Source organism: Lucilia cuprina, chromosome 6 (assembly GCF_022045245.1).
Source record: "Lucilia cuprina isolate Lc7/37 chromosome 6, ASM2204524v1, whole genome shotgun sequence".
Taxonomy (NCBI): domain Eukaryota; kingdom Metazoa; phylum Arthropoda; class Insecta; order Diptera; family Calliphoridae; genus Lucilia; species Lucilia cuprina.
In genome coordinates, this window is record NC_060954.1 from 17,449,503 (window position 1) to 17,473,328 (window position 23,826).

At 29.9% G+C, this 23,826-nt stretch overlaps 1 protein-coding gene across 2 annotated transcripts in view; it reads right to left on the minus strand.

Moving 5' to 3' along the window:
• The window catches only part of LOC111680389, a 200,674-nt gene that overhangs the window by 66,245 nt on the left and 110,603 nt on the right, over positions 1-23,826 (minus strand). The window contains exons 1-3 of one of the 2 annotated variants that reach the window (XM_046953780.1): positions 15,674-17,677; positions 14,955-15,303; positions 14,743-14,880 (exon numbers count right to left, since the gene is read on the minus strand). In XM_046953780.1, the coding sequence (XP_046809736.1) occupies positions 14,743-14,880; positions 14,955-15,303; positions 15,674-17,501 (2,315 nt within the window). In that variant the 5' untranslated portion in view covers positions 17,502-17,677. Of the gene's footprint in view, positions 1-14,742; positions 14,881-14,954; positions 15,304-15,673; positions 17,678-23,826 lie in introns of those variants that run through there. The other variant, XM_046953779.1, reaches the window with a different exon arrangement.

Consider the following 23,826-nt stretch of genomic DNA (forward strand, 5'->3'; position numbering starts at 1 on the left):
GAACAGAACTAGAACAGAACTAGAACAGAACTAGAACAGAACTGTAACAGAACTAGAACAGAACTAGAACAGAACTAGAACAGAACTAGAACAGAACTAGAACAGAACAAGAACAGAACTAGAACAGAACTAGAACAGAACTAAGACAGAACTAGAACAGAACTAGAACAGAACTAGAACAGAACCAGAACAGAACTAGAAAAGAACTAGAACAGAACTAGAACAGAACTAGAACAGAACTAGAAAAGAACTAGAACAGAACTAGAACAGAACTAGAACAGAACTAGAACAGAACTAGAACAGAACTAGAACAGAACTAGAACAGAACTAGAACAGAACTAGAACAGAACTAGAACAGAACTAGAACAGAACTAGAACAGAACTAGAACAGAACTAGAACAGAACTAGAACAGAACTAGAACAGAACTAGAACAGAACTAGAACAGAACTAGAACAGAGCTAGAACAGAACTAGAACAGAACTAGAACAGAACTAGAACAGAACTAGAACAGAACTAGAACAGAACTAGAACAGAACTAGAAAAGAACTAGAACAGAAATAGAAAAGAACTAGAACAGAAATAGAACAGAACTAAAACAGAACTAGAACAGAACTAGAACAGAACTAGAACAGAACTAGAAGAGAACTAGAACAGAACTAGAACAAAACTAGAACAGAACTAGAACAGAACTAGAACAGAACTAGAAGAAAACTAGAACTGAACTAGAACAGAACTAGAACAGAACTAGAACAGAACTAGAACATAAATAGAACAGAACTAGAACAGAACTAGAACAGAACTAGAACAGAACTAGAACAGAACTAGAACAGAACTAGAACAGAACTAGAACAGAACTAGAACTAGAACAGAACTAGAACTAGAACAGAACTAGAACAGGACTAGAACAGAACTAGAACAGAACTAGAACAGAACTAGAACAGAACTAGAACAGAACTAGAACAGAACTAGAACAGAACTAGAACAGAACTAGAACAGAACTAGAACAGAACTAGAACAGAACTAGAACAGAACTAGAACAGAACTAGAACAGAACTAGAACAGAACTAGAACAGAACTAAGACAGAACTAGAACAGAAATAGAAAAGAACTAAAACAGAACTAGAATCGTCCAAACCATAACTATAACTTAACTAGGACAAAACTATAGTGTAGTTTATAGTCTTCTGCGTATATCGCAATAAAATACTTTGGAATTTTTTTTTTGTTTTAAAAATAAACAATTTCTATTTGAAACTAATAAATGTTTTAATATATCCACTGTTATTTATTTTTTTAATAATTATAATTTTAACATTTCCTTTAAGTACTAAATACCTTTAATAAACAAATTTAACAATTATTTATTTCTATATTGCCGGAAAAATGTAACAGAAAAAAAAACTTTTCGAAAATCAGTTTTCAAGAGGAACTGCTTAGAAATGTTTGAACTATTATACATTAATAATAATCATAACAATCTTAAAAGATAATATTTTTATAGATTATTTAAACACTATAGAATGACGTTTGTCTATCATGTAATATTTATAAATTTCAAAAAAATATACAAAAGTGTAAAAAATTACTTGTAGCAGATTTTAAGTATTGACAGCAAAAACAGCAGTCAGTATACAATTTTATTATGCGCAGTTGTTACTTTTGGAGATATTTAAAAAAAAATACAAAAAAATGTATAATTTGCAATAAATATTATTTATCTATTTTTTTTTGTTAGGTTTCAATTATTCGTTCATTATGCTTTTTTTTTTTTGTCTGTCCATCGTTTTTTTTTTTCTTCTGTTCTTTAACAAATCTGTAGCGTTCGCTGTTCTCTCTATCTGCACAATTTACCTGGTTGGTTGGTTGGTTATCAATCAAAAACTTGTTAAGTGAACAGGAACATTAATAATAACAAAAAATAAAAACAACAATTACAACAACAAAAATTAAATAAATTAAACAGATATAAAAAATGTGTGGAAAAATATTTATTGTTTATTTCCCAAAATGTTTTTCTTTTTTATTTTTTTTTTGTGGGATTTTGTATTTTTCTTTATTTTTTCAAAGCGCGCACCATATTATATCCACATGTTTTGTATGGAAATTGTATTTTAGATTGAAATTATAATTTAGTACCTTGTATAGATATAAATTACTTTTTTTTTGGGGTTTAGCTTTGTTAAGAAATTTTGTATTGCAAATTTTATTGTATTTTATATGGAAATATTGAAAAACTTTTAGTTGAGGTTGAAATCACTCAGAAAAATTTTGAGAAAATCCTGGAATGTTCGATGAAACCGCCAATTTCTTTTTAATGTTCTTCAGGAATTCTACAGAGAGTAATAAAGTTAATACGTCTCTTATCTATCTCGATCTATAGTGTTAACACAACATAAAGCACTGGATCTACTATATATAGCAACACTAGTAGGACAAACCAACAGTGGTTGATTCTTGTCTTAGACAGAAACACATCAAAGGGAATTTTTTTTATACTTTTTCGTTCAGCAAAAGGTACTTTTTGAATTTTCTATAATATTGAACCTAGAAACATGAATTTAAGTATGTAGAGTCGAAATAAAGTGAGAACCAGGAAGACTGAACTTTTTGATACTTTTTTTGTTTTTAAAAGGTACTTTTTGAGTCTTCTCTAATATTGAACCTAGATATATGAAATTATGTATGTAGAGTGTGAATTAGGGTTTTAAAAGGTACTTTTTGATATTATAAGATATTGAACCTAGGAACATGAAGTTAAGTATGTAGATTTGGAATTATGTGAGAACACATAAAATATAACTTTTTGGTACTTTTTCTTTTTTAAAAAAGATACTTTTTAAATTTTCTATAATATTAAACATAGAAACATGAAATGAACATGAAACATGTAGATTCGGAATTTGGTGAGAACATTAAAAAGGGAATTTTTTTTGTACTTTTTCGTTCTACAAAAGGTACTATTTGAAATTTCTATAATATTTAACCTAAAACAAGTAGGAAAGTATAGTCGGGCATGGCCAACCATATAATTCCCTACACCATGAGTATATTTTAAAAATTTTTATTTATTATAAAGAAACTTTTATGTTGAATATTACCATAATTCCAAAATATTTAAACAATTTATTCATAAAAAAAAACTAAAATTTCTGAATGAAGCTTATATAGATCAAAAATGGGTCGATCCTCGGTAAATTTGGGAAAAAAATATATTTTTAAATAACAGTTAGTTTTGTTGAGTTTCATTGCGATACAAATGGTTACAAGTCAATTTTAAACGTTTAAGTCATTTTTTAAAGGGGGGTTTGTATGGGGGCTAGGGTCAAATAAAGGCCGATCGGTACGAAAATCTGCAGTTAGAGAGATAGTAGAATATTTGACGTAATGGACAGCCAGCCAGCCAGCCGGACAGACGGGCGGACATAAACATGAAATTAAGTTTGTAGAGTTCGGATTTGGCGAGAACACATAAAAAGGGGACTTTTTACTACTTTTTCGTTCTACAATAGATACTTTTTGAAATTTCTATAATATTGAACCTAGAAACATGAAATCTGGTTATGTTCTGGTCCTTTTTTGTTCATTTTTACTCCTGTTCTAGTTCTGTTCCAGTTCAGTTCCAGTTCAGTTCTAGTTCTATTCTATTCTAGTCCTGTTCTAGTTTTGTTCTAGTTCTGTTCTAGTCCTGTTCTAGTCCTGTTCTAGTTCTGTTCTAGTTCTGTTCTAGTTCTGTTCTAGTTCTGTTCTGGTTCTGTTCTAGTTCTTTCCTAGTTCTGTTCTAGTTTTTTTCTAGTTCTGTTCAAGTTGTGTTCTAGTTCTGTTCTAGTTCTAGTTCTGCTCTAGTTCTGTTCTAGTTCTGTTCTAGTTCTGTTCTAGTTCTGTTCTAGTTCTGTTCTAGTTCTGTTCTAGTTCTGTTCTAGTTCTGTTCTAGTTCTGTTCTAGTTCTGTTCTAGTTCTGTTCTAGTTCTGTTCTAGTTCTGTTCTAGTTCTGTTCTAGTTCTGTTCTAGTTCTATTCTAGTTCTTTTCTAGGTTTTTTCTAGTTCTGTTCAAGTTGTGTTCTAGTTCTGTTCTAGTTCTGTTCTAGTTATGTTCTAGTTCTGTTCTAGTTATGTTCTAGTTCTGTTCTAGTTCTGTTCTAGTTCTGTTCTAGTTCTGTTCTAGTTCTGTTCTAGTTCTGTTCTAGTTCTGTTCTAGTTCTTTCCTAGTTCTGTTCTAGTTCAGTTCTAGTTCTGTTCTAGTTCTGTTCTAGTTCTCTTCTAGTTCTTTCCTAGTTCTGTTCTAGTTCTGTTCTAGTTCTCTTCTAGTTCTTTCCTAGTTCTGTTCTAGTTCTGTTCTAGTTATGTTCTAGTTCTGTTTTAGTTCTGTTCTAGTTCTGTTCTAGTTCTTTCCTAGTTCTAGTTCTGTTCTAGTTCTTTTCTAGATCAGTTCTAGTTCTGTTCTAGTTCTTTTCTAGTTCTGTTCTAGTTATGTTCTAGTTCTGTTCTAGTTCTAGTTCTGTTCTAGTTCTGTTCTAGTTCTGTTCTAGTTCTGTTCTAGTTCTGTTCTAGTTCTGTTCTAGTTCTGTTCTAGTTCTGTTCTAGTTCTGTTCTAGTTCTGTTCTAGTTCTGTTCTAGTTCTTTTCTAGTTCTGTTCTAGTTCTGTTCTAGTTCTTTTCTAGTTCTTTTTCCAGTTTGTTTATATAATTCTATATTTTAGTGGAACATAATATATAATTAATTGTAACAGCAGCAAAAAAAGTGCTCTAGTTGAATATCAATTAAAAAACTGCGTAATATATATTTTTTTTTGTTTTGTCTATACCATAAAGAATTAATATTTAGGTTTTTCGTCATTTTGGCTAAATGACGAAAACTGATATTTATCTATCAGCACCTCAATTGTCTATCTATATCCCTGTTTCCGTTTGCATGGCGGTGTGTCTGTGTGTATGTTGTAAATCCAACGTCATTTAGGCAGTTAGTCTATTTTACATGGATTTTTTATATTTTGTTTCAACTTTCAATTATATTTTCACACGCTCAGGGTTTTTGTTAAGTGAAAGTTTAATAATCTTTAGTTTATTTAGGGATTTTTTTCTACGTTATAGATTTTTTCAATTCGATTTCAGTTGGTTTTTTTATGTTTATTCGTTATAAAATTTATTTTTTTCTCGTTTTGTTTGTTTTTGTTTTGGTGTGTAGGTGTTGTCTTTTCTTTATTTATCCTTATTGAATTTCTAATATTTATTTTGTTTCGTTTTCTTTCTTTTGTTTTGCTATTCCATGTAATTTGCGTTGTAGGTTTTATTCGTTTTTTGTTGTTATATAACCGGGTTTAATTAATGATTTATTAAAAACTCAATTCTTTATTGCGTTTTAAAATTATTTAGCATGTTTTAGGGCGTTTTTTGATAAAAGTTTGTTGATCATTAGAAGCATGATCTTGCTATGCTAAATTTAAAAAGAATTTGAATACTCGTCCCCGAGATTCTAAAGGAACCCATCACTCATCTTGGAACTCGAGTAATTAAATAAAACTAAACTATTTATTTGAATAGTATAAATTCAGGCGTTTAATTCACAACATTTGTATATTTCTAAATTTCCTAATTTAAGAATTTATTTTAATTTAAATAATTTAAAAAAACACATTTAAACGTTTAGCCTATATACAGGGTGTTTATAACATTATTTGCAAGCTTTTCGAAATTGTTTTATTTATTTTATATTTTGTTTTTGTAACCAAAACAACAAACTTCATTCATTCATATATTTTCTACGTTCATTCATTATTTTCATACACCATTTTGTTTTTCTTCTTCTACATTTTTCTAAATGTTTATTTTCAACGAATATTTTGATTAAAATTTGTTTCTTATAGTTGTTGCTAGAAGTTGTTGTTGGCTAAAAAAAACAGGTCATAATTTGTCTAAAGTTTATGTGCGATTGGCAGGAACACAATATGTTTTCATATGGTCTGGTCAGTTTGCCTGTTTATTGATTGTAATCATTCGTATCATCATAATGGCCATTAAGTTAGGAGAGTTGAGGCAAAAAAAATATCCCAAAAAAAAACGTAAAACAAATCAAAACAACAACAACAAAACGACACACATTGATTTGTGTATAAGTATTTGTATTGACCAATAAATAATTTATCTAAGAAACTTATGTTTGTTTGTGTATGTGCATTTATATTTATTTGGAAAATATATGTATTTTAAGGTAAAATATTAATTCATTCAGAAAAATATTTTATTCAATTAAATAAGTATTTAAATAAAATTTATTAATGATGTTTGGTTAAAAGCTATACAAATAAAATATGAAACAAAATGTAATTAAATTATTTTCTGAACTAAAGGACAAATTCAGTAAATTGGTCATAACCAAGAGATTTTACTAAAATGGCGGGAATGTCATCTTCATATTTTAGTCTCTAGGTTCAAAGGTCAAATTCTTTTTTTGTAAATAATTATAAAAAACTGTGCGATAATTTAATAAAAAAATATTTTTAATATGACCTTTGGCCCTCGAGGTGAAAATACAGAAAAAATGTATAAGAACAATAGACTTTATTATTACCAAAGGGTTCAAAGGTTATTTTTTCGTTTTATGAACTCTTGGTATAAGACCTATAGTCATGGAATTAGTAAAAAAGGTTGGGGTAGAGGTGAATGGATGGATTAGGGTTTGTGAAAATTTCATTAAAAACTGCATACATCTATTGTGGCTTGAAAGATCTCTGGTAGATGTTAATTTCAAATGGGATTAGAATGGCTAAAGAACGAGTTATGTCTAGATAGGGTTGTATTCTTGAAGAGAGGTTATTGTTGTGTATAATTTTTGGTATAAAAGGATCAATATCTTTGAAACATGAAAGCATAACCGAAATCGCAGTGGCGCTACAGATAATGGATAGAGTTGAGTACTGATCTTTGGCTTCTCCTTTACCGGACCTAGTAGTCTCACCTTCGATTTCTTAATTTTGTCACTAACTAACTATTGCAATCCCGGGGTATAAAGAGGGCCGGGATTGAAAAATTGGTATCTCAGTCTACTGCTTGGCTTAGTCCTTGCATAGATTGCCAGAGGTCTGACCAGAGCACCGCATAATCTGGTACTACGGGTGGCCAGTTGCCAGCAGGACTATGTCCTGGCTGGTCAGTTGGTTCAGGTTCCTTCGGGATCCACGTAGTGGCTGTTGGTTGAACCCAAATTCGCGGGAAGAGAATAAGTGGCGGTTAAAAGACTGATGCATGATAATAGTCAATATTTCGGGATAAGGTTCGGTGCTGTTGCCGAAAATCAACAGATACCCCACAGAGGAGTGACTGTGTGACTAAGCGTTGGAAATGAGTTGGTGTCAATTGTATATGATAAAGAATGATTGTAGAGGTATACGGGCCTTACCCCACCCGTATACCTAAATGAATGCGTCGTATGTTTTTCTCTATGAATGTGTCGAATAAATGAGATGTGTGCTGGGTTGAATGATGGTGGATGAAAGATATCATATACAAGAGATACCGATTAATTTTCCTTCCTTGTCCAGATGTGTTCAGAGTTTACTCTGTTCATATCAGACTTGCCACAGCGTGTCACTGTGAGTAAGAACGATGTCTACGGCTTATTGATGGATCGTGCTTCGGTCCATCGGTTACGTCTCTAGGTGCTGTTGCCGAATCAACAGAGCCATAGTAGTGTGGTTGTTTTACGTGACTACTTTGGCAAGAGATTAGATAGCTCGAGTACTCCAGCAAAGTACTTGCGCATGGTACCGGTCATAGCCAATTGTCAAAAATTGCCAGCTGCGTCTTCATTGAAGACAAAGGGGCGATGGTAGACCGTTTTCAAGTCTACCCTGTGGATGAAAAAGACCACCGTGAGATAAGGCCGACACGGCAGGTGCTCACGTTAAAACTATCGACAGTCTGCCACTAACCAACTAACTAACTATCTATCTATCTACCTATCTATATATCTATCTATCTATCTATCTATCTATCTATCTATCTATCTATCTATCTATCTATCTATCTATCTATCTATCTATCTATCTATCTATCTATCTATCTATCTATCTATCTATCTATCTATCTATCTATCTATCTATCTATCTATCTATCTATCTATCTATCTATCTATCTATCTATCTATCTATCTATCTATCTATCTATCTATCTATCTATCTATCTATCTATCTATCTATCTATATATCTACTTAGTGATGGTTTGATAGATGGTTTGAATAAAATAATAGAAGATAAATGCTTCAGTTCACAATCGATTAAATAAGACTAGTAAGACAGACTTTGTTCGACCAAATGGATAATACTTAGGACATCAGTTAACTAAAGCTCAATTTAGGGAAATAGATTCGTTTTACAAATCAGGGAATCAACCACTTCGTAGTTTAATACTAGTGTACATTTGATAAAGTGTTAGTACTATACGTATAAGCGTCTTGAGTTTAATGCCCACCAGAGGGAGTATATTTCACTACAAATGTTATAATTATACTAGCTACACATTTGTAATAAACTATTGTTTCTTTATTATTCCACTTTTTGAAAAAATAAACAATTTATTTTGATTTCGATTTGTTTTCTTTGTATATTTTTCAACAATTTCACTCTTTTCCACAATGGACATATTTAATATTAATTTCAATGTCAAATTTTCTTTTAAGCAAGAAATAAACGAAAAATGCAATAATTCAAATATTATGGATATTGGGGGCTTTGTTATTCCAAAAAAAAAAAACTATAGAGGAAAATTTTCAGATTGATTTTTCGATGGGAAATAAATGTTTGTTGTAAAAAAATTTCTAAATAAATTGATGGATAACAAATTTAAGTACGTAATTAAAATTAAAATTTTGTTTATATATTTTTTTGTTCACAATAAAGAAAAATAAATTAAAATTAAGAAAAAAAAAAAAATAAACTAAAACACAAAAACTGCAAAAAAGAAATTAAAAGTATTAATTAATTAAAAAAATATTTAATAAATTCTAATAATTTTTATTTTAGAATAGAACGAACCTAAAAAGCTTTTTAAATTCTTTTAAGTAATTTTAATAATATTTTAAAATATGTCCATGCACATTTGTCTTAAATGATTAATCATAGACCAAATTTCATGTCATTGGAATTTCGTTTTAATATATAGAAAATATATAAACAAAAACAAAACCAAAACTTTTTATACACACCCCTTTATTTTCTTTTAAAAAATATGTATTTAAAAAAATAAAAATTGTCAAATATTTTTATGTAAATTCAAGATTTAAAATGAACTTTCATCTCCCCACCCTCTCTATTTAAATTTATTTCATTTGTTAAAGAAAAAAAGTGCGTCTGTGTGGGTGGTTTTGCGTTAAATATTTAAATATTTTTTTTTTAGTTTTCAAATATTTCTTACGAAATAAATTTTTTGTTTATTTTGTTTTGGTTTAATTTTTTTGTGCAATATTAATTTAATTGTATGTAAATATGTGTATAATTAATAATATAAATGTTGCATAAAATTTAGTGCGAGTGAGTATTTACTTGAAACTAAAAATTGTTCATTTTAATTTTTATTTAATTAAAACATAAAATATTTTTAGTTTAAATTACAGGTAAAATTGGGTTAAATATTTGAAACCCCAAATAGTTTATTTGTAAGCAACACTGGCATGACTTGTAATAGTTTCGAAAATAATTGTAAAAGGAATAACTCGTTATATTTTCCAACTTAGCTGAATCCCAGAAATATTTCTAATTAAAGTCTAATATGTAGTTTTAATTAATATTTGACCGTTTTCAACCAACTGACATTTCAGTTCTGTTCTAGTTCAGTTCTAGTTCTGTTCTAGTTCTGTTTTAGTTCTGTTCTAGTTCTGTTCTAGTTCTTTTCTAGTTCTGTTCTGTTGTAGTTCTGTTGTTCTGTTCTAATTCAGTTGTTCTGTTCTAGTTCTGTTATTCTGTTCTAGTTCTGTTGTTCTGTTCTAGTTCTGTTTTAGTTCTGTTCTGTTCTAATTCTGTTCTAGTTCTGTTCTAGTTTTGTTCTAGTTCTGTTCTAGTTCTGTTCTAGTTCTGTTCTAGTTTTGTTCTAGTTCTGTTCTAGTTCTGTTCTAGTTCTGTTCTAGTTCTGTTCTAGTTCTGTTCTAGTTCTGTTCTAGTTCTGTTCTAGTTCTGTCCAGTTCTGTTCTAGTTCTGTTCTAGTTCTGTTCTAGTTCTGTTCTAGTTCTGTTCTAGTTCTGTTCTAGTTCTGTTCTAGTTCTGTTTTAGTTCTGTTCTAGTTCTGTTCTAGTTCTGTTCTAGTTCTAGTTCTGTTCTAGTTCTGTTCTAGTTCTAGTTCTGTTCTAGTTCTGTTCTAGTTCTGTTCTAGTTCTGTTCTAGTTCTGTTCTAGTTCTGTTCTAGTTCTGTTCTAGTTCTGTTCTAGTTCTGTTCTAGTTCTGTTCTAGTTCTGTTCTAGTTCTGTTCTAGTTCTGTTGTAGTTCTGTTGTAGTTCTGTTGTAGTTCTGTTGTAGTTCTGTTGTAGTTCTGTTGTAGTTCTGTTTTAGTTCTATTCTAGTTCTGTTCTGTTCTAGTTCTGTTCGAGTTCTGTTCTAGTTCTGTTCTAGTTCTGTTCTAGTTCTGTTCTAGTTCTGTTCTAGTTCTGTTCTAGTTCTGTTCTAGTTCTGTTCTAGTTCTGTTCTAGTTCTGTTCTAGTTCTGTTCTAGTTCTGTTCTAGTTCTGTTCTAGTTCTGTTCTAGTTCTGTTCTAGTTCTGTTCTAGTTCTGTTCTAGTTTTGTTCTAGTTCTGTTCTTGTTCTGTTCTAGTTCTGTTCTAGTTCTGTTCTAGTTCTGTTCTAGTTCTGTTCTAGCTCTGTTCTAGTTTTGTTCTAGTTCTGTTCTTGTTCTGTTCTAGTTCTGTTCTAGTTCTGTTCTAGTTCTGTTCTAGTTGTGTTCTAGTTCTAGTTCTATTTTAGTTCTGTTCTAGTTCTGTTCTAGTTCTGTTCTAATTCTGTTCTAGTTCTGTTCTAGTTCTGTTCTAGTTCTGTTCTAGTTCTGTTCTAGTTCTGTTCTAGTTCTGTTCTAGTTCTGTTCTAGTTCTGTTCTAGTTCTGTTCTAGTTCTGTTTTAGTTCTGTTCTAGTTCTGTTCTAGTTCTGTTCTAGTTCTGTTCTAGTTCTGTTCTAGTTCTGTTCTAGTTCTGTTCTAGTTCTGTTCTAGTTCTGTTCTAGTTCTGTTCTAGTTCTGTTCTAGTTCTGTTCTAGTTCTGTTCTGGTTCTGTTCTAGTTCTGTTCTAGTTCTGTTCCAGTTCTGTTTCAGTTCTGTTCTAGTTCTGTTCTAGTTCTGCTCTAGTTCTGTTCTAGTTCTGTTCTAGTTCTGTTCTAGTTCTGTTGTAGTTCTATTCTGTTCTAATTCTACTCTGTTCTAGTTCTATTCTGTTCTAGTTGTGTTCTGTTCTTGTTCTGTTCTAGTTCTTTAACAATTCTGTTACAGTTCTGTTAAACATGAGCTCTAGTTCTCTTCTAATTCTGTTCTAGTTCATTTTTTGAATTTATACTTTTGGCTATCTGTTAAGTAATTATACAAATAATGTTTAATAATAATATTATTAATATAATTCCAAGAAAAACCTTAATAAACTTTTATGCTTTAAATTTAAATGAAATGTAATTTAAAACTTTAAGTAAATTTGAAAATATAATTTCTAACATTAATTTTAATACACACTTCGCAAATAAATTATTAAAATTACGTGCTTAAATACAAAAGTGAATATTCTAATTTTTCTTAAATAAACATACAAAACTATGAATGTTTAAAACAAACAATAAGTGAGAAAACATTAGTAGGGCTCTCAGTTAGGGAGAATATGTTTTAATGGAATTAAGGAAAAAAATTAATTTATTTTAAAATATAAAAAAAAATAAACATAAATTATTTTTAAGCACACATCTGGCAATTATTCAAAAATTATACCATGAGCTAATAAAAAAAAAATATTGTGGTATTTTTTATTATTTTATAAAAAAATTCTTTTGGACAAACTTTTTTTTTGATTTTAAAATAAAAACTGAAAATAGTGCAAAATTTTTTTAATTACAATTTTTTTTTAATATTTTCATTTTACTGAAAAAACACTTGATTTTTAATGGGGTTTACACTTTTACACATTTATTTTAAATATGAATTTTTCAAAATTCTTGTTGTAAATTTTGCAATGCGTATTTGAATTTTATAAAAAGAATTTTTTATTTTTGTAAATTTACTTTAACACTATTTTTTGTAATAATTTATTTGTTGAGTTATTTTTTTTTTGTTTTTTTTTTGTTTTCTTGTAAAAATTTTCTTTTCCGTTGAGAAATTGCAAAACGCGTGCGAAAAATTATTTTCAAAAAAATAACAACTTAAACGTTTTTGTTGTTAATGTTGTTGTCGACTAGTAAACACTAAAAACCCGTTTAGAAATTTTAAGAAAATCTTTTTCTTTTATAAAAATAAATAATAATTCTGTCGGTTTAACCAAAAAAAATGTTGTGAAAGCCACACGTTTAGCGGGCATACTGACTGAAATCATTTGTGGCTAATAAAATGGCTAAAATGTAGGAGAGAAGAAAAACACAACAAAAACAACGACAATGCCATTATCCACAAGAACAATATTTGTTTTCAAAACAAAACTTTTAAATACAGATGTTTGTAAAAGGAAATTTTCTAAAGAGAAGAAGAGAAAACATAATCAGAAGAATAAGACCAAAACAAACGGAATGTTAAAGGTAAATAACAAAATGTAAACAAAAAAAAGATAAAAAAATAAAAGAAAATCTTTTCGTAAAAAAAGAAAATAACAAAAAAGCTTTTCTCAAAAAGCTTTAACAAAAACTTTTAAAAGCTTTGTACCAAAAGCTTCAAGGTAAAATTTGCTATGAATTTTCTTTGACTATACCTTTACAACTGTACCCAAAGCTTTATAATAACTCTCAGCTAATGAGAACACTTAAAAAAAAGCTTAATAAATTTTCACCTCTAGATGTGTCCATTTTGGTGGTTAACTCTATAATTCTTAGCTTTTCTTTTAAACTTTTTCTTTAATTTCCTGCCTTAATTTGAACCATTTTCTGTCAGTTTCAGTATTCACACATATTCATAAAAATATATAAATTACTTAAGATTATAATTTTTATGGGAATTTTCACATGTTTGTAAAAATTTTATTAATTTTTACAAAATTTTCTTAATGCCAAAATGTGCTTAACTGTCACAGTGTCTCTCTTGTCTTACTTATTCATGTTTTACATACAAAAAGTCTATTGACATTTAAAAGAATTTTTATAATCTTTCGTAAATCGTAAATTTTGCATAAATATTTTAATTTTTTTTTCTTTTGCAAAAACACTGCAGTGTATTTTCTCATTTCTCATCGAGTGTTGGCATTATGATGATATTTAATAAAAATTATTTATATTTTTCCATAAATTTTTGGAATATTAATTCTTTAGTTCACAGTTATTATTTTTGTTATTTTCCCTATACGATGGCTGAATGAATGAACAAGTAAAATGAGAGAGACTTTATATTTATATGGATTCTGATCTTATTGAATCAATTCCTGTTCTTATAAGTTCTATTTAAGATCAATTCTAGTTCAGTTTTAATTAACTTTCAGTTAAGTTACACTTCAGTTGTAGTTCCGTTGTAATTCAATTCTAGTTCAGTTCTAGTTCAGTTCTAGTTCAGTTCTAGTTCAGTTCTAGTTCAGTTCTAATTCAGTTCTAGTTCTGTTCTAGTTCAGTTCTAGTTCAGTTCTAGTTCAGTTCTAGTTCAGTTCTAGTTCAGTTCAAGTTCAGTTCTAGCTCAGTTCTAGTTCAGTTGTAGTTCAGTTGTAGTTCAGTTCTAGTTCAGTTCTAGTTCAATTCTAGTTCAGTTCTAGTTCAGTTCTAGTTCAGTTCTGGTTCAGTTCTAGTTTAGTTCTAGTTCAGTTCTAGTTCATTTCTAGTTCAGTTCTAGTTCTATTTCTGTTCTAGTTCTGTTCTAGTTCTGTTCTAGTTCTGTTCTAGTTCTGTTCTAGTTCTGTTCTAGTTCTGTTCTAGTTCTGTTCTAGTTCTGTTCTAGTTCTGTTCTAGTTCTGTTCTAGTTCTGTTGTAGCTCTGTTGTAGTTCTGTTCTAGTTCTGTTCTAGTTCTGTTCTAGTTCTGTTCTAGTTCTGTTCTAGTTCTGTTTTAGTTTTGTTCTAGTTCTTTTCTAGTTTTGTTCTAGTTCTGTTCTAGTTCTGTTCTAGTTCTGTTCTAGTTCTGTTCTAGTTCTGTTCTAGTTCTGTTCTAGTTCTGTTCTAGTTCTGTCCTAGTTCTGTTCTAGTTCTGTTCTAGTTCTGTTCTAGTTCTGTTCTAGTTCTGTCCTAGTTCTGTTCTAGTTCTGTCCTACTTCTGTTCTAGTTCTAGTTCTGTTCTAGTAATCTTAGAAAAAGTGAAAAAATTGGGACGACTAGAATATAAGACCAATTACGATAAAGAGTGTAAGAATTCCCGGAAATGATTTTCTTAAATTTATGTGCCGCGCCTATTCTTTCTAAAAAAAATTTGCAAATATAGTGGGGACTTCCCGAAAATTAATACCAGTTACCGAGGAATTGAATCGAAAAGAAACTCTAGTTCTGAAATAAGTTGTAAAAAATACAGTGTTGTTAGTCTAACTATTATTAATATGATATTTGTAAATTCTTACAAAACCCTAAATGCCTTCATTATAGAGATTAAAAAAAATATTAAAAAAATCTAAGAAACTTACTTTGGTCTCGATGTTAAATTTGGATCTGAAGTTTTACGTTGACTACGATTACGTTTGTGTGATAAACGTTCCTTATACGATTCCGAGCGATTAACTGAGACGGGAGCACTTTTATTCTGTTGATGTTGTTGATGTAAACTAAAAGAAAAGGGGAGAGAGGGAGAAGGTGTAAATTATAACAAATCAAATAAATATAAACAAATCAAACATACCGTTCTCTACGTAAATTACCCTCATTTGCGTCCTGCGCATTTATGTCATTTAGGGTACCCAAAACACCCGATCCACCGGGTGAGACGGCACCAACATTTTGTTGTGCTACGGTTGATAAGGCTCCAATGGTTGAATTTGTTGCATCACTACAGGAGATTGTTGCTGCGTTACCGCCTTGTGCCCCACCACCCAGGGCACCCACACTAGTATCGGCGCCATGAAATGAACTGTGTAAATCGCTGTTATTTAAATTTGCTGATGTATTGCCATTCGAACGTATTGATAAGTTAGCTGAATCCGTCCTGCGGTCTGAGGGATGCCTTTGTATGGAAGTGGAATTTAAACGTTCTGTTTTTGTTGATGAGATTGGAGAAAAAAAAGAAGAGAGAAAATTTGGTTTAATAAAGATATCGGTAGAAAATTTGGAAAATTAAAAGGAAAAATTTATAAAAATTGCATTTAAGGTTTGGAATTTATATTAATACAACTAAGAATATTTTATTGGAGATTGAAATATTCCGAATTCTTTTAGCACAGAAGCAGAAGAGAGTATCTCTTTTTAATAAAACATTTAAAACTGTCATCGCTAGAGAGTAAGAATAGAGTTATTTCACTCTTTCTAAGCTTTCGTACGAGAGAGCAGGCAAGAGAGAGCTCTTTTTTAGAGAGCAAACTAGCTTCCCACTAATCAACACTTAGTTTTAGATTAAGTTCTTACCAACATTTAACTGCTTATAGTACTCTGGACCCTCATTACATTCAACACCTGCCACTGCCGAAGCGGCTAAAGTCTTACGCTTCTTAGCATTCTTACTGGCTGCCTTACGATTTTTATAATTATTTGTGGTTTCATTAATCTTAGCCGCTACTCTCGATGTAAGAGAAGGGGAAGATGATTTACGCTTAGGTTCAACTATCTTTATGGGCTGTTGTATATGGCTCTCCTGAGCACAGTCTAGTTCATCTTCATCACGTTCGTCACACGAATAGAAAGCCTCATCTTCAAAGTTACCACTACTTTTGCTGCTATTCGAACTATTGCGTTTAACTTTGGCCGAAGAGGTTTTAGATGTCATGGAAGAAGTTGAGGTGGGAGAACTTTTAGCTGATGACATTTTACGCTCTTTAACGGGAGGTTTAAGAGAGTCTACATTCAAGGTGGGATTATTTAAAAGACGATCATAGAAAGAATTATTTAAACTTTGTTTCTTAACTAAAACCACATTACGTTCACCCTTGACATCATTCTCTTTGGGTGCATCGGCCACCACACCATCCTGGGAATATTTTAAAGCTATAGGCATGGGTTTACAAGTGGCGGCCACTTGTATAACAGCCGAGGCAGCCTCCGAGATTGATTTACGTCTGATTAAATTGAAATCATCGGTATTAAGGAATTTCTTATTGTTCATAACGAACTTGACTAGAGCCTGTAAATTGAGATTCGAATGGCCACGGTTTTGTTTCTTAGAATCTTTGGCCTCGGTTTTTAATTTTTTTTGCTGTTGCTGAAGTTTGTTTTTCTCTTCGGCAGCCGCCATTATGGCACTAGCGGTGGGTATTTTACGGCTGCTGCGTGAACGTTTAATACTCTCACGTTTATCTAGATCTCCCGCTATTTTCGTCTTTGAAGAACTTTTCTCTATGCGATTATTGCGAAATTTACGATCATTTAGAAAGATTTTCTCTTTACCCAAACGGGGTAAATTGTCGGGAGTGGTAGAAATGGCTGAGTCTTGTTTATTATCCTCCTCACTGCTGTCGCTATCATCTTCGGTATCACTTTCACTATCCTCTGAGTCCTCATCTTCAGCCTCCTCTACCACCTCCTCATTGTCGTCGTCGTCATCATCGTCATCATCATCTTCGGCCAAGGCAGAGACTGTTATGCCCGTACTATTGTTGGGGAAAATATGGGTTAATTGCGTTTTATCTATCGTCTCGTCTTGACTATCTTGCGAGGCCGTTTTTGTGTTGTAAAAGTTTTTATAGAATTTCTTTTTTTGTGTATCAGCATTCTTCAAAGACTTTAGCGAGGTCTTTTTATTATTACACTTGGTCAGGGAATCACTGTGCGGTATAACACTTACTATCTCTTCCTTCTCTTTCTCCTTCTCTTTTACTTTCTTTGTTGTTTTATCTTTAGCATTTTGTTTTGATTTTTCTTTAGTTGTTTTCACTTTATTTGTTTTCACATTTAAGGCAACATTTGGCGGTTTATCTGTTTTTTGTATAATCTCTTTCTCCTCCATTTCATCTGCTTCTTCCAGCGAAGTAGATGGCTGATGTTTGATTATGAAATGTGGAGATTTTGATCTTTTACTAGATTGTCCCATAGAAGAGGATTTTCTGCGAAAACTTCCTCTACGAAATTTATCAAATTTTGAAAAGGTTTCATTGTTGTTGTTATTATTATTATTAGTTTCGCTGTTTAGATTTATGGTATGTCCCAGAGGTTCCTGTTGTGGTAAATCATCTCCCTCTTCGGTGGTGGAGGAACCACCGCTGCCCGTTAAACGAAACCACATACGAGATAAATCACTCATTTTGTTGTTATTGTTGTTTTTCTTAGCGTTAAAACTTTAAGTACATAGTCCTCTCTTCGTTAAGTTTAAGAGAGTTTGTTTATTCTTTGTTTCACTCTTTTTCTTTATTTCTTTCTTTCGATCTCTTAATTTTTTAAACTCTGTTATTATTTATTTATAAATATTTTATAATTTTTTAAATTCGTTTTTAATTTTCGTGCATTTCGTTTTAAATTCGTTGTTATTTTTAATAAATCGTTAAAATTCTTTAACATTGCTTTAATTAATTTTTAAAAATACAAAATTTTTTAAAAAAAATATTTATATTCTATTTAAGAAAATTAAACAAAACTGTTGGTGTTTTCTGTTTGAGTTTTAAAAAAATACTAAAAATGAAAAGCTTTTTTTCATTTGTTTAAAAAAAGCTGTTCCATTTCGTAAAAAAATTTCAAAAAATTTTTTTCTTTTAATGGCCTCAAAGAGCAGAAAACACTTCTAGACATAATTTTTGTTGTTTTAAAAATGTCATTTTCTTGTTGGAAGCAAAATATTAAAAATCTTTCTTTTACACAAAATTTATATATTTTTATTTTTGTTTTTTTTTCAATCTTAAAGGTCAAGTTTAATCAAAATTTATAATTTTCTTTTTTAAAAAATAATTATATATAAATAAAATTTCACTTTAAGTAGATTTTCATATGCTTAATGCTAAAAGAATTTTTAAATACTAACAGCATTTCATTAAGTTTTTTAAATTTTTTTGCAATAATTTTCCAACTACTCCCCCCCATATTTTACGCCTCTCTTCGTATGCTGCTGAGCAAAATGGTTTTATCTGTAATCAATAAATTTGGCCGATAAAGATTGCACCATTTCAATACAACATGATTTTACAATTAAATTTTTTTGCCCATAAACTTTATAACTAAGCAACTAAACTGTATACAATCTAGTAGCTAAAGAACCACTTAAATAACTAGTTCTATGACAAACCAGTTCTGTCTAAAGATTTAGCTACCAAACCGAATCTAACATATTTCTCAAAAACTAGTTTTATGTCGCACAACTTACTTGAAATCTTTTCAAACTGGCAACCAAAACTCTCATCTTATCAGCGACCTAACTCGGTCCAACAAAACATCCCAAAAACCTCATATAAGACTAGTTCTATATCAAGCAAATTTCCTCCAAAGTTTTCAATTTACAACCAAAACGTCAGGCAAAAAAATTGTTTCTATTCAACGAGCTTACTGTATCCAACATTGTATTCAAAGAATTGGTTAAAGAACTAGTTCAATATCAAACCACTTCCCTTTTAAGATTAAATTTGCAACCAAAACTCCCCGCAACAAAATGTGTCTATTCAGCGACCTAACTGTAAACAACATAATATCTCAAGAACCAATTAAAGAACTAGTCTTAAATCAAACCACACTACTCTTAAGATTTCAATTGTTGCAAACTAACTGTATCCAACATAGTATCCAAAGAACCGCCTAAATCACTAGTTCTGTAACAAACAACTTCCTTCTAAATAGTTCAGACCTTTAAAATATAAAATTCTATATTGATAAGAACCTAAGAAATGGTGTATTATCTATATAAAAATATGAATTTTTACTCATACTATTTATTGAAAAAAAGTCTGACAAAGTATTAACGTTTGTTGTTGTTGTTTTAACCTTATCTATTTTTTTTCAAAACATATGTTGTTTTTTTACCTTTTTGCAATGAAAAAAGGTACTTTTTTCCCCCAAATGAGTCCCTAAAACCAAAAAATAGCCAATTGCTTAAAATAAACAGTTAAAATTCTTATAAAAACAACAACAAAACTAAAGCACCTACAAAAGGTAGCATATATTTGACTGAAGTACCTTTTAACGTTTTTTTAGTATTATTATTATTTGTTTGTTTATACCACATGATGTCATCGTACTATTTCGTTTTTAAATGTTGTTAAATACTTATTATAACGTGGAAATAATTTATCAAATATTCATATACAAAAAAAAAAAAAAAAAACAGAAAAACACACACATGCATTAAACACCGCCATATATTATGCTACAGTATAGGTAAAAATTAATGGGTCATTTTAATCGAAGAAGACTATAGATCAATCTATAGTCTGGGCTATAGATCAATCTATAGCCTGGACTATAGATCAATCTATAGTCTGGACTATAGATCAATCTATATTCTGGACTATAGATCAATCTATAGTATGGACTATAGATCAATCTATAGCCCAGACTATAGATCAATCTATAGTCTGGACTATAGATCAATCTATAGTCTGGACTATAGATCAATCTATAGTCTGGACTATAGATCAATCTATAGTCTGGACTATAGATCAATCTATAGTCTGGACTATAGATCAATCTATAGTCTGGACTATAGATCAATCTATAGTCTTGACTATAGATCAATGAATGGTTTGGATAGGTATAAATATATAGTCTGGACTATAGATCAATCTAAAGTCTCGATTAAAGATCAATCTATTGTCTATTCTATAGACCAAACAATAGTCTGGATTATAGGTCACGAGATAAAACTATAGACTAGACTCAGACTATAGATCAGATCATGTTTGGACAATAGATCAGTTTATAGGCTAGACAATAGGTTTGTACATAGCCTAACCAATAGATCAATCTAATGTCTGGACTACTAATCAATCTATATTCTGACCTATAGTCTGCACTAAAGACCAAACTATAGTCTGGATTATAGATCAGTCTATAGCCTGGATTATAGATCTTTCTATATCTAGACTATAAATTTTTCTGCAGTCAAGACTATGGAAATATCAATCTACCGCCTCGACTAGAAATCAATCCATAAGCCAGACCATAGTCATAACTCTAGATCTGTCTACATTCAGTATTATAGATCAGTCTATAATGTGGGCTATACACCTGTCTAAATTCTGAACTATAGATTATTCTACAGACTAGACTACGATCATTTCGTTGTCTGGACAATATATATCAGTCTATCCATTCCAGTTCAGGTATAATCATAAAATAATTGATAATTTTTTGGCCACCACTGTAGTTAGAAATTATGTAAGTCTGCCATATAAATCGATAATATATTCTTTATATTTATAGATTATAAAGTGGAACAGGTAAAAAGAAATTTGTTTTGAAACAAAGCTAATAAATATGCAATATATAAAAAATATTGTCAACTTTTAGGCTGACAAATAAATTTGGAATATAATTTTAGAAAATAATAACAATTTAATAAGAAGTTAATGTATTTATAAATAAATAAAAGCTATTAAACATTGAATATTGAAATAAAGGCTTAAGGCATAAAATTAAAAACAAATTATGGGGGATTACTTTTAAGGTTTAAAAGATTTATAAAAAATATTTTGTCTCCCACTGTCCAAAATTTTTCTATTTTTCTACCAATAATTTTAACAAGCAACAAACAGCATTAAACTCAACAGATGTGCAATATATTTTATCTATAAAAGTTTTTATTGAAATACAAATGAAATGAAAATTAAAAAAAAAAAAAATACAAAAATACAAATGCATTTGCGTAAATCCACAGAAAATAAAAACAATTATATTAATCAAAGATAAAATGAAATTACTTCAAATGTATAAAAAAACACATATGAACAAAGCAAACGAAATGTAAAAACCGATAAAACAAAAATAAAAGAAAAACAATCAATGTTATAATTAAACATGATCGAATGATTATTAAATCAAAAAATTTTTAATAACAAAAGATGAATCAATAATAATAATTAAAAACCCTTTATAATAGCAACTGCAACCGTTAGACGTTTTATAATGCTCTAATAAAACTATTTGCGATTTAAGAAATTTTACAAGAAAAATTATTAATAATTTTTTAAATGTAATTTATATTTTTACATTTTATTTTTGATGGCAATTTAGAAATTCTTTAACACGTATGACACATTTAATTAATTAAGCATTTTATAAAATAAAAAATTAAAAATATCTAAAGATTACAAATTTTTATTTGAAGGTCTTTTGCGCAAAACAGAAAAAAAAATGCTTAAGAGCTCTTTGGGGAATATGAAAAGTTTTTATAGTTTTTTTCTGTGGACTTTGCCAAAAAACCGTGAATCATGAGAAAATTTAATTGAAAATACATATTAGACAATTTGGAAAAATTTGTTTAACAAATTACAAGAAAAAACACTTGTTTAAGTAAAATATTTAAATATTTTATATTTAAAATATTTTACTGCGCAATACTTAAAGCATATTTTAGGGAGTGCTTGTGGTAATAGAAAGTTTTGTAGAATAAATTAAGGGATTTATTAAAATCATAATCAAAATATACTTTAAGGATGAAAGTTCATAGTTTAAAACCTAAACTATAGACTCTTAATATGTTCAACAAACAGCTATGTACATATATATTAGTCAATAGTCTGTACTAGAGATCAGTCTATAATCTGAAACAAAGATAAGTTCTACAGTTTTTAGCCAGTAGTATGGTCTACATTATAAAACTCTCAAGGACCAAACTATAAGTAGATCTTTGGTATAAATAGGCTGTAAAGAAATTTATAATCCAAACTTTACACTAATCTATAGACCAGATCAAAAACTGATCTATTGTCCAGCCTTAAGGCTCATCCGTAGTCCAAACCTATTGACCAGACCAATGTATATACCACATAGATAGATCAATCTAAAGTCTGGATTATAGATCAATCTATAGTCCAGACTATAGATTGATCTATAGTCCAGACTATAGATTGATCTATAGTCCAGACTATAGATTGATCTATAGTCCAGACTATAGATTGATCTATAGTCCAGACTATAGATTGATCTATAGTCCAGACTATAGATTGATCTATAGTCCAGACTATAGATTGATCTATAGTCCAGACTATAGATTGATCTATAGTCCAGACTATAGATTGATCTATAGTCCAGACTATAGATTGATATATAGTCCAGACTATAGATTGATCTATAATCCAGACTATACATTGATCTATAGTCCAGACTATAGATTGATCTATGTCCAGACTATAGATTGATCTATAGTCCAGACTATAGATTGATCTATAGTCCAGACTATAGATTGATCTATAGTCCAGACTATGGATTGATCTATAGCCCAGACTATAGATTGATCTATAGTCCAGACTATGGATTGATCTATAGCCCAGACTATAGATTGATCTATAGCCCAGACTATAGATTGATCTATAGTCCAGACTATAGATTTATCTATAGTCCAGACTATAGATTGATATATAGTCCAGACTATAGATTGATCTATAGTCCAGACTATAGATTTATCTATAGTCCAGACTATAGATTGATCTATAGTCCAGACTATAGATTGATCTATAGTCCAGACTATAGATTGATCTATAGTCCAGACTATAGATTGATCTATAGTCCAGACTACAGATTGATCTATAGCCCAGACTATAGATTGATATATAGTCCAGACTATAGATCCAGACTATAGATTGATCTATAGTCCAGACTATAGATTGATCTATAGTCCAGACTATAGATTGATCTATAGTCCAGACTATAGATTGATCTATAGTATAGACTATAGATTGATCTATAGTCCAGACTATAGATTGGTCTACACCATATAACAATCTAAACTATAGACTAATCTACTGATCAGTTAATAGGAATATAACTACTTATTACATGTTTATTATAATCATTCTAAACTTCATTATATGTTGCCTATAGTAAGGCTTACTTATGTGTAAGTATTTGTTGTTTTTTATGTATGTGTTTGTTTATTATAATTTTTTTTAAATTTATTACTACTTTCATCAATTTACTACCAACACTAACAACCTTATCATACATACATTCACATTTAATTATCACATTTTTAAATATATAAGATAAATTTTCCAACACGTTTTCAAGAGCATGAGACAGAGAGAGAGAGAGAGAATGTGAGTGAAATGTTTATAAATTAAAGAAAAATTCCATTTGATTGCCTACATTAGGGCGTTCTGTTCATATACGCCATGATAAATAACTTTTATGTGTTTGTATAAGTAAATGAGAAAAAATATATATTTATTACGACAAGTACACTTCAATTATCTTGAGTATTTTTCATGCGTTGTAAACTCTTTTTCCAACTATAATTTTTTACAATTTATTTACTACTTAAGTTCCTGTTCTGTCTAGGCGGTGGGTGAGTTTTAAAGAGGAGAGCATCATTTAGTCTGTAATATAGAACAACGACATACGATTGCAACCAGATACTTTAAATTGTTTACAAATGGATGAATAAATACCAAATGTAATGTCTATAATAATGCCGTTAATATAGAAAAAAT